General features: G+C 37.9%; 1 protein-coding gene across 2 annotated transcripts in view; it reads right to left on the bottom strand.

Moving 5' to 3' along the window:
• The window catches only part of GLRA2 (glycine receptor alpha 2), a 121,046-nt gene that overhangs the window by 89,336 nt on the left and 19,304 nt on the right, over positions 1 to 12,406 (bottom strand). Inside the window, exons 3-4 of one of the 2 annotated variants that reach the window (XM_041416495.1) lie at positions 7,716 to 7,783; positions 539 to 762 (exon numbers count right to left, since the gene is read on the bottom strand). In XM_041416495.1, coding sequence (XP_041272429.1) covers positions 539 to 762; positions 7,716 to 7,783 — 292 coding nt within the window. Of the gene's footprint in view, positions 1 to 538; positions 763 to 7,551; positions 7,620 to 7,715; positions 7,784 to 12,406 lie in introns of both variants that reach the window. The other variant, XM_041416496.1, reaches the window with a different exon arrangement.

Below are 12,406 nucleotides of genomic sequence, written 5' to 3'. Positions count from 1 at the left end.
CTAGTCACATGACACACACTTCAGTGCTCTTAGTACTAAAAAAAGCAAATGCTTTCCATAGTTCCAGGTGTTTTTTTTTTTTTTTAATGTGACTAGATACATCCAATTAACCAGTGACTTGCATGTCAAATTTATTGCATTTCAAGCATATTTTTACTTAAAGTGTTAAGCAGTTATTTAAATTAATATTCCCCTTTACTTTTAAATTGCAACCTACAGACTACTGAAGAGATGATTTCCTCTTTGCAAGAGGAGTGACTTCAGCTAATGCTAATGGGAATTACTGGGGCATACCATTAAAGTTCTAGACAGCCTCAGGTTTTCAACAAGACCACTGTGCCACTTAGAGACTATTTTGCAAAAAGTAAAATGTTAGCAAAGAAACATAGGCAAATTTTCCTTCCACCTTGCTATTACTAAGTCTCATTTTAGTTGTACACATGGGACAACAAAAAATTAAACATTTACATTGCATCCAGAAAAACAGGGAGGGAAAGAAAGGGATGAAGAGAAAAAAAAATAAAATTAACTGGTTTACCTGATGCTGTACAACACCTTTCCAGTTTTAGAAATCCTCAGCAACTTGTTGTCTGTTGTAACATCATGGAAATTTGCTCCCTTCTCATTGGCAAAGAATAAATCTGGCTTCCAAATAGAATCCAACATAGAGGGATCCAAATCCAGGGAATCATCAGGATATTCGCTGTAAGCCAGACGTGAATCATTCCACTGCTGCCTCAAAAAAATGTTCACTCTGTAGTCCTACAGAAATGTCATGTAAACAGGTTACTAAGCCACCAAAACTGGAAGCCCACTTTAGCTTGCTTTATGTTCTTAGATATACTGCAATACCATTACAGCAAACATTTGTGTTATCCTTTGAACATCAGAGTTGTCATTTGAAAATAAAGTTGTCAAAGTGCTGCATTGAACCAAATAAACACAACTGGTACATTTTCCAAATCAAAATTCCTTCAGTGATGAGAAAAATATTAACTACAATCTCCACAATTAAATGTAACCCTATTTCAAATGTTGTGGATTACCTAAGAGATATTTGTAAGAGATATTGCAGCTAAATATATACAATTTCATCAAAGATGCTAGAAAATTACCAATTTAAATAAATTTATTCTAATATGTAAGTCATTTATGTCTAATGTACTCATGAATAGTTTTTAATTCCAGTGAAGCCAAAATTGTATAGTAGAAATTAAATCACCACTTCTTATTTACTACTTGTTTCCTTTTCCTATTCACTGCATGATTTCTGTGTACGTTCCTTCATTTACTCCTCCCTGTCTTCATCCCATTAAAATTGGCCTGATTGTATTCGTCCGCTTGGTGGTCTGCTAGGCACAAGTGGGAAGGGCAGCAATTACTTACAGGTTCATTTAGAACCACCATTAACATGGTGTCAAGAACTGGTTATTAAAGGGGAGTGTGAAAAGAACTTTCAGGTTCTAAATTCTCTGCAGGGAGTGGAAATAAATGCTCAGTCTCCATATCCCAGGTTTCCAAAGTCAACAAATAAGATCTTAATCTCTCTGAAATTACCATTTTTAATTTGTTTATGAGTGCCCTCTTAGAAATACCATCTACTCTTCATCTAAAAGAAAAATATTTAATAATATTTGTATTGATTGTATTATCTGAAGGAATTCTTTATCAAGTAATTCTGCTGATACTACAAAGCATTAACATTTAGGATTTGCAGCTGCACATTAAAATGGCAACACTGTGCTTTTGACTTGGAAAATGTATGAGCTAGTTGGGTTTTAGTCAGGTACCTGAACTGCATAGAAAAGAAGTTATCACCCTTGAAATGTAGATAAATATTCTCACTGATCAGAGCTGCAGAAAGCAGCTTGCCCAATATGGAGACTCTGAACAAGCCCCTCCAAGCTTCAGCTTTCGCCCCCATTTCTCCATGGGGTGCCAGTGAGGTGTGCTGCTGCCCTGGCAGAATATTTCTGACATCCAAACTGATGCAGATTTTGAACCCAGTGGGAAGATGCTTTACAATCTCAGTAGGTGGATAACTTTTCTTTCTTTGTTTTTCATTTTCCTTTTGCTCTTGGGGAGATGTGATTCCAAACAGGAATGTTGACTAATCAGAGCAAGACAGACCTGAGAGAGGTCTCAGGAATAGCATTTATTAAAGATACTTACAAAAGCCTGTACCTATTTTTTACAAGTCATTGTACTTTTTATGTTGTTCTTGTTTCAGACATTTAAATATCAAATAGCTACTTGCAGTTCTGAGCTTATAAAATGTCATCACGTCTTGTGAGGATACACCATCCATAATCATACTATCCCTTATTTCTTGGTATTAGAAACTGAGAGTTTCTTATGTTTATAATGTGTCTTTAAGCTTATATTTATCTTTAAGTATATATGAGTCTCAGAGTTTATATGGGACAGCTTTAGCTATAAATCCAGGAATGCACTGACTCGAATTCTGCAGAAAAGAAGGCCAGAGCAACTGCTGACAGAATAAAATTGCTACAACTAGTTGTGAGACTGCCTTTAATTCTTCATTGTGATTTGATATATAATGAAGTCTATGGAAAACAGAGGGATTTTTTCCCCCCATTACATAGAAATCATAAGTAAGTCAGATCAGTAAATTATATAGAAATATCTAAAAAATTGCTTTGATGAACTTCAGTGGTTGGTGATATAGATAATAAAAAACTGCCTGGAAAAATCTTTATTCATAGAAGGGATTTCACATGAAAATATATATTATACCAAAATCATAAATAGTGCCAATAAGATTACCCTGTATTTTTCAATATGTCCCTTCATAAATTTGTCAGTCATCACACCAATACACTTAGAAATGCTTTCCCTCTGCAAGCTTTGTTGTTAGAAGCAAAACAGAACTGAAAGCTTTGTTTATATCTGATAGGCTTTGTATATATATGTATAGATATTTTAATGAGAAATAAAAATTTAAATATAACATGCTCACCACAAGAACAGCATTACTTTTTCCTCCTATGCTTGCTGTATAAGCAGTTGAGAGGGATGTGTGTTTACACAGTCAGACCGAATCATGTGCAGAATTTTGATTTACTTTTCCTGAGCTACCACTATAACTATGTTTTGAAGGAAAATTCTCTTGAGAATAGTAGAACAACATGGAGTTGAGGCACACTACAGTGTGTATCTGGCGAGGTCCTGAGGGTAGGAGTGGGTGTGCTGTAGTAAAGCACTCCTACACAACCACAAGTACACCTACTCTGCAAATTCTTTCTGACAGCATCACCACTGAACAAGAAGTGTGGACCTGAAGATTCAATCTCAGATGCACTACCAGTGTCAGCAGTGGCTCAAGGCAACTCAGATAAACAGTTTTCCTATGTTCTCAAGCCGTAAGCTCGCAGCAATACAAACATACTGAAAGAATATTAATCTGATTAGATTTAGTAGCTCTATCTGAAGATTTAGGGACTTGATCCACAGATATATTTAATCTATGTTATAGGAATGTAGATAGATATCATTTTTCAGCATATCTAAATCCAGATTCACAGAGCAAAGCCCTGGATCCCTTTGGCCTCAGGCACTGCTGTGGCAGGAGTGCAGGGGAGCCCCCTGCCCTGCTCGGTGCCACTTTCTGTCTCTGAACCCCCACTTGTCTGAGCTTTCCTCCCAGCTTCCCCTCCAACAGGGAGGGAGTTGAGTTGGAGGTCTGAAGCAAACAGCAGAATTAGCTGGCCTTCCATGATTCCCAGCTTCCCCTCCAACAGCAGTGATTGCCCAGGAGTTGAGTTGGAGGTCTGAAGCAAACAGCAGAATTAGCTGGCCTTCCATGAATAGGAGGCATTTGCCAAAGAAGACTTCTCTCTCTCTCTGTCTAAATCCTAAAGGTAAATGCTAACTGAAAAGCAGTGGTTTGATGACCTTTTCCAAGGCCATGCAACAGAAAAAGCACTTTACTACTTATGGGTATAAGCATGCAGTGTGTCCCCAATGGCTTCAGTGGGAGCCTTTTATTTAGTTAAAAGTATACATGTGAATTAATAAGGATCTAATAAGCTTATTTGTAATTATGGGGTTTTTCCCTCTAAATGGGAGAGAGTATCATACAGCCACCCACAGCAAAGCTTGTAAAATTAAGAAATGGCAATTTTTTCTGCTAACATAAGTACTCAAAACACAACTGGAGTTTGGATCATTTACCCTAACAGAGAACCTGCTGCATAGTGTCAGTCATTGATTATAGGGCACAGCAACAATAAGAATGTCCTCACAGTTAGTCATTTTCATAATTAACAATTAGCTTGTCAATTTTCAAACCTCTCTTAACTTCTCCTACAGCTGATAGCTAAAAAATCCTGGTCATTAGGAACACTGAACATCTGAATTGTTTGGGATGCTGCCCAGGCTGATGTAGATTACTCATCTGTGATACTCAACTGCAGTCATGCTGTACAGTGAATTTTCTGCTGAATACTGCATGTGTAAATACTTCCAAAAATAGATACAGAGTTTACTCTCATAACTCCTTTATCAGTGAAGTTATTCAGAAAAATCTTTTTCTCTTTCTTTGCAAGTTAGGGCTTAAATTAAAGACAAATCAAAGAAAATTTTCAACTATGTCATCTTGACTCTGGCCTTTTTTTTTTTTTTTCTCTATTTTCATTTTGGTATAACATATATCATTCAATAAAGGAAAAATAAACATTTATTTTCTAGGAAAAAAAAAAATCTACTGGGATACTGTCCCATATGTCCATTATAGAGCAGAAAGACTGTTACATCTGCATTTTGTTTCTCTAGATCTTTGGGAATAAAACTCATGAAGAGTCTTTGGAATTCATCCATCTGGATCAGCATAAAATCCCAGGTTTATTTCTTAATGTAAAGTTTTAGTTTTTAGAAGAGTGTGCTGGATATTGGAGTTGTGCTGGCCTTTCACATAGGGAGGAATTTTATCCTGTACTGTGTGTCTTAATCAGAGGATAGAAACTACTCCTGATAATGTTAGTGAAATTAGTAGGTCTGGGACTGTAATCCTGTTTGCCATGTTAATTTCTCCTCCTGAAAGCTTCCCTGAGCACATTTTCATCTTCCAAGTTCCCAATGAACTGCTGTAGATGGTCCAAGTTATATTATGATAATATCCCTTCAGTGTATATACATGGTTTCACTAAGCATTCCTCTCCCCTGAGACAGTAGTGTCTCTATTGAATTTGCAATCCAGGTTTTTAAATTAATCACTTAGTTTTATGTCAAAACCATCAAGAGCATTTTATAGGGAAAAATGATTCCTAGGAGTCAAACAAACTTGTTATTTATCACAAGGAATGCCAACCATTTTACCACACAATTATATGTATTTCAGAAAGGCAAAGTAGTTGGAACAGCAATTGATGTCTGCCTCTCAGAGCAGACTCCTAAAACTAGTCACAATAGTCATTAAAGAAGTGACAACATTAAGAAAATCAATATCAAATAAGTGAACAGCATCTTAGAGAAATCTTTCCACACTTTCAGCAGATATAATGAACAAAGCAAAATAAGAAAGCCAATAGTCTTTGTTTTCATCTACTTGCAAGTTTGGCTGTTTTCAGCAAAATGTGTTAATGAACATTGGAAAGGTACACATTAACATATTTGATAGAAGGTAAAATGCAATGAGGGGATTTAATCAAAGCAATGAAGGAGTCTAATTAATGCAATCAGCATTGGGTCGTGCAAATATTTTCATTGAATGCCATCTTGTAAAGCTAGTGACGTGCAGGATTTTGCTACTTAATGCTATGCTGATGTCTCTACATGCTAGGATCAACAGACGTGGCTGGGTAAAAATGTTACATTCACAGCTATCTTCTCCGAATCCTTAAAACACAGGAAAACAATTAATGGTTTCCAAAAATAATGAAAATTAAGTCTGTTGATAATTATGTAACATCCTGATGTGTTTATTTCCCTGTCATTTTAAAAGCTATTTAAGTTTTCTTTTAAGGTGTTTTTAAAGTATTACAGATACATAGTCCAAAGCATTAACTTATCTGTCTGTTTTTGTAGTTCTGTATGCATTGTCATTTATAGCAAAGTCTTTCCCACACTGTTGAAGAAAGCAAGCCAGCCTAGCAATAACTTGCCTTCTATCTCTAGAAAACATTAAGTAACAGGGTGGGTTTTTTAAATAAAATTGTTTAGGAGCAGAAGATTTGTGTTCCTACATTCTTTAATCACCACTTACTAAAATGATGGCTTGAGTTACAATTGAATCTAAATTAATATTAAACAAAATACATAAGTCAGGCTAAAGATCTTCCTTCATAATGCAAGGCCTGCAAGGCAGTATCTATTCCATCTTACAAAAAAGCTACTTTTTTGGTTTACTTCAAGTGCGCAGCAATCCATTATTAATTAGCAAGTTCTCAGTCCTACAGGAAGCCAAGCACCTTTATTGCCTCTGGCTTCAGCAAATCCAGAAAAACCTGGGTGCTGTGTAGGAACCTCTGGAAAACAGAGCTGTGAAACTATACTGAAAGTATACTTCAAAAGTACCATAGATATGAGCACCTAATAATTATTATGGGTTTAATCACATTATTATGATAAATTTGTCAAAAATATATCTGTGGATTAACTCCCATAGTCAGGAGTATGTCAGCTTGAATAAAACCCAGATCCTTTTTATTCACTTTTGAAAAAGATTAAAAAACTCAGCATCTTTTTAAATGAAATCAGAAAAGTTTTGAAGGCTTTTTTCTTAGCAAATATTGAAAAAAGTTAATAGACTGATAGACTTCTAGACTAAAAGATTTATTTTTAAAAAGTTGGATGAACATTTTGATTTTATTTTTTTCTTAGCTTGATTTTGGTTATCCTATATTTTGAAATTTTAAAAATGAAAATGTGACCTTTTTTTTTTTGACTGTGTTCTTTGCATTCAGTCAAAAGACAACATTCAGTCAGGTGGAATCCCATAATTTCCTAGTACTAATTTAACCTCAAAATACCTAAGTCTTATACCCACATGTTCTAGTCATTTGACTCAAGTTTTACACTTGCTTCTGTGACTGATGTGGCTGCAATTCACAGAGATCTATCTCTGTTAAACAAGACCATTTTCTGCAGCAGCAGGTGATTCAGCATGTGGTCTAAAGCACACTCAAATATGGTGCACTTGGCAGGGAAACCCACAGCTGAGCTCTAGCCATTCCTCTGCCTCTTCAGAGCTAATGAAACCTGAGAAAGCAGGTCTGCACACACCTGTATTTGCTGCCATTACAGTCACTAAAGACTGTGGTGCAGTCCCCATGTAGGTGTGTTTAGACTTGATAGGTGAGTTTAATTATATACATACATACATATATATATATATATATATATATATATATATATATATATAATTTTTCTATATTTATTTTGTTTTTTTTATTTTATGTTATTTTTACTCAGGTTTTTAGTAGGTTTTTAGTAGCTTCATAACTTAGTAAATGTCTGCACATCCTGAGCATCTCTATTCTACATCACATCGCTCTCCTTCACAAGATGGCTTCAATGATCAGTCCCACTCACCATTGTAGTTTCTGCTATTGAACCAAAGCTGTTGATAAATATGTTGCAGGTAACATTTACAGGAGGACCTGCAAGTTGAACAATAAATAGAAAAATTGACAGGTTGTGTTCATGACATATATTAAGTATTGTTGTTCTCTTGCCAACGGCATCATAGCACTTACCATTGTGGTTTCTGTGACTGATCCAAAACTGTTGATAAAAATATTGCAAGTAACGTTTACTGGAGGACCTGTGGAATGCAATAAAAATGTTGCAATACACATTGAAATAAAAGTACAGATCCCTCAGCCTCCGTACAATCTGGTACAGATGTGGCTGAAAACAAGTAGAAAGTGAGTTTTCCCAAACAGCTCATGTAAATTTTGATCAAAAAGAAAGCATTATCAACACTAATTTATTTAACCCAGTTTCATTGGAAGTTGTTACATAAACACACAGAACTACATCCTTACATTTAGATTGACAAGAGAGTTGAGTGAGGGCTTTTTTCTTATCCACAGTACCATCACAGAATATACTTTAGCACTGCAACCACTCCTCTCTCCCTTCTCCCTTCATCCAGAACTTAAAAGGTTATCTCTCCACATTTCCTCCACTCAGTAGGCAAACATTTGCCACTGAAATAAATTCTCAGCAAGGGAAACTTTTCACATTGACTCCAGTCCACAGCAGCTCTTCCTGCACCTGATCTGGAAGTGTCTGGCTTGCCATAGCCAAATATTTTAGCAATATCTGTTCTGGCTTGAACAGATAGCTTTCATTACAAACAGCTATTTGTATTCTCTTCCCTCCCACCACCTTTGCTGTTATTCAGCAGTCACTGATGTGTGGCAGAATGAATGGGGACTTAATATTTAATTAGTTGCCAATTAGCCTTCTTGATTTTTTTAGGTGTGACAAAATAAACAGGAGTTCTCAACAGAATAAAAAAGGATTCATGCTAAAGGCTTGAATTTCAGTGACACAGAAGTTGGTACAAGCATTGAGTATCAAGTACTTTCTTCTTTCTTTTGCCATTACTATTTTAATCACAGCATATTCCTTATAAATGAAAAAATGTCAGTTCAGAGAATATAAATATCCCCATACGGTTTATAATTCAGGTCTGAATTTTATTTATAAAAGATGGAAACATTATTACTTTCTTTTTCGTAAAATGAAAGAATAAACTAATTCGTCCATTGTCGACTTCCTGAGTGCTAGACTACCCACCTTAAAGGAAACAATCATGTTGGTTTTGGAAATAAAAACTACAACAGTAACATGTTTTGAAGTTGTTAAATTCCAATCAGGTATGTTGTTCAACTCAGGGTTTTTACAAAAATTGTTTTTAAAACGCTTCCTTTTTATTTTGCAAATGTGTTTTCATTTCCAATACCAAGTCAAAACCAAGACAAATAGTGTGCTATTTTCCCTCCATATTATCATTTTTGTTCCTTTGAATTGGTGGTATTTCTACTAGCTAGGCACCTTGAACAATGTGTTTCTCTACATCCGGACACACTGAGTCACTCTATCATTGAAGATGGAAGGAACTCCTGGAGATCACCCGTAGTCACCCGTAGTCCATCTTGTCCCAGAGCAGGATCAGCTACAGAAGGACTGTGCCACATCAGACTCTGAATATATCCAGAGATGGACACTCCACAGATTCTCCAGGCAACCTGTGCAGTGTGCAGTCACCCTCACAGCAAACTGCTTCTCTTATGCTTAAGTGGAATTTCATGGGTTTCAGCTTGTCCCCCCTGCCTCTCTTGCTAACTAGGTACTAGGCACCACTGAGAAGAATCTGGCTACCTTTTCTTTACTTACACCTCATCAGTTATTCATGCACATGGCTGAGATTCCCCAGAATCATTTTTCCCCAGGCTGAGTGGCCTCAGCAATCTCAGCCTCTCCTTGTATGACAGATCCTTCAGTCTCTTAATGACCTTAATAACATTTTTCTGGACCCATAGCAATAAGTCCATGTCTCTCTCATATTGGGGAGCCCAGAGCTGGGCTCAGCATTCCAGGTGTGTCTCACCAGTTCTGAGCATAGCAAAGGATCCCTTCCCTCATCCTGCTGGCCATGCTCTGCCTAATGCAGCCCTAGAGTCCATTGGCTGCCCTTGCTGCAGGGGCATGTTGCTGGCTCATGTTTAACCTGGTGTCCACCAGGAGCCCCACGACATTTTCTGCAAATCTGCATTCCAGCTGGGCATCTCCCAGTTTGTTCCTTCCAAGTTGCAGCACTGCATTCCCTTTCCTGAACACAGTGAGGTCCTGTTGGCCCATTTCTGCAGCTTTTCCTTGTCCCTCTGAATATCAGGAAACTCTCTAGGGCATCAACCATTCCTCCCAGTCTTTTATCTCCTGCAAATTAGTTGAAGGTGCACCATGTCCGCATCATCCAGGTAATTAATGAAGATGTTAAAGAGTACTGACCCGTACCTGTGCCAGTAGTACAGCAGTAGTGACTGGCCACCAGCTGGACTTTGTGCTGTTGATCACAACCCTTTGAGCATTGCAATTCAGTCAGTTTTCCATGCCCATTTAGCTGGTCTGTTCCAATAATCTGTTCCATGTTGTGAGAGACACTAACAAAAGCCTTGCTAAAGTTGAGATATACACTGCTCTTCCCTGATTCATTAAGCCTTTCAAGTCATTATAGAAGGCTATTAGCACTCCAAGGAATGATTTCCCATTCAGAAATCCATGTTGACTACAACCAGTCACCTTCTTGTCCTTCATATCTGGAAATGGCTTCAAAAGGATTTGCTCCAGGCTTTGAGGTAAGACTGGCCAGCCTGTAACTCCTGTGTTCTCCTGCTTGTCTTTCTTAGAGGTAGAAGTGACATTTTTTTTCCCCACATGATTAGGAACCTTCACCAGTTGCCATGACCTTTTTAAGGATAACTAAGAATGCAACCACCCAGCTTCCACAGCTATACTAAGCACTTGTGGGTGTTTCCTATGTGGTCTCATGGACTTGTCTGTGTCCAGTTGGCCTAAGTGCTCTGTGGCCTAGTTCTTCATCACTAAGTTTTTATTGATTTGGACTTTTTTACAGGTATCAGTGGCATGGGATTCCTAAAGACCATTTTTGATGGTAAAAACTGTGGAGAAGGAGGCTCACAGCTGTTGTCTTGCAAAGGTCATTGTATGTGAGCATCACAATTCCAACTCCTGAGTGCCAGCAGAACCTGGTACACATGCTTAACTGTGTTAGGAACACATGGCTTATGTATGTTAGGAAATGTGCTGCCACATCACAGACTGCAGTCCAGATGTGCAGGAGTAGGTACATGCCAGAGCACTGTATTTTATAATAAAGCAAACACCTCCCTCCATTTCCATACTTAATTATAATTAAGTCTTCAACTTGCCTTCTGCTGGTAGAAGTGGAACACTCTAAGAACTATAAGAACTTAGTAAACTCAGTAAAAAAAGAGAGATCAGGTTTTTTCCTCACCTGAGGAATTTGAATATAAATAAGTTATGGACCTGCTAAGGTGCATCCTAGTCTTGGAATTCACTGATGTAGTTGTCAAATCACTCTCCATGATATTTGAAAAGCCATGGCAATCAGGTGAAGCTCTTGGTGACTGGCAGAAGGGAAGCATTGCACCCATTTTTAAAATGGGAGAAAAGGGGACCCTGAGAACTACTGACCTGTTAGCCTGACCTCTGTGCTTGTGGAGATCACAGAACAGATCCTCCTGGGAGCTGTGCTAAGGCACGTGGAGGACAGGGAGGTGATTTGGGACAGCCTTGGCTTCAACAAGGACACATCTTGCCTGACCAACCCAGTGGCCTTCTATGGTAGAAGTGACTACATCAGTGGTCAAGGCAATGATGTCATTTATCTGAACTTCTGTAAAGCCTTTGACACAGTCACCCACAACATCCTGCTCTGGGAATTGGAAAGGTGTGTAAAATTTGTTCAGCCTGGAGAAGAGAAGGTCCCAGGGACACCTGACTGTGACTTTTCAGTACTTAAAGCAGGCCTGTAAGAAAGATGTAAACAAATTTTTTAGTGGGGGCATTCTGCAGAAGGACAAGGGGGAATGGTAAACTAACACACACTTCATCCTACAAGATTTTTCTAATCTAATTGTTCAATTAAAATGAGAGCAGCAAACTTCCATGAAGCATAGCCAAGGTTTCAGGACACAATCTACAAATCTTCAAAGGGAAAGGAAATAATTGACTTTAGTGCCTAAAATCTAAAAAGAGTTGACATTACCTACAAAAAATTAATCAAAGTATACTTTATAACTAAATTATTTGCTCCCCCTAGTTTTCCTTTTTTCACTTCCAACGCAACAAGGTAACAGTCCAGGTGCCTTTCAGACACATTCAAGATAATCAAAGTTCTTTGAGTCATAAGGAAAATGTTTCTCAAAAGGACTCAGGCAAAAAAAACCACCAAACCAAGCCCAAGCCAGGCAGCTAATGCTCAAATCAACCAGAAAGTACATGTCTGGTATTCTGATAAACAGCTCAGGTATTACTTCTGTTCCCTGCAGCTCCCTTTCCTCTGCTCCCCCAGAGGGGCTGGGGCTGCTGCTGCTGCTGCTACCAGTCAGCAGGGCTCTCTGATACACTGCCTTCCTGAAAACCCTGACATTAGAATGTGTCACACACCTCCTGTGACTTTGGGGCACTTAACACTTAGAGAAAGTCCCTGGCACTCATCTGCTCACCTTACCCACAAGAAACCAGAATACACAGAATATTTCCCTGAATGTACTGTGGCATGTTGCCTCAAAACTTCTGTACCCAAGGTGTCTGTGATCTTATTGCCATCTGGCTAGAGAATTAATCTTTTCCTTATCAGCTGCCAGAGGAGGTGAACCCATCCCAATGT

This window comes from Onychostruthus taczanowskii, unplaced genomic scaffold (genome assembly GCF_017590055.1).
Source record: "Onychostruthus taczanowskii isolate IOZ18803 unplaced genomic scaffold, ASM1759005v1 scaffold52, whole genome shotgun sequence".
NCBI classification, from domain to species: Eukaryota; Metazoa; Chordata; class Aves; order Passeriformes; family Passeridae; genus Onychostruthus; species Onychostruthus taczanowskii.
The sequence above is the reverse complement of the archived record's forward strand: the minus strand, read 5'-3'. Positions and strand labels throughout refer to the sequence as shown.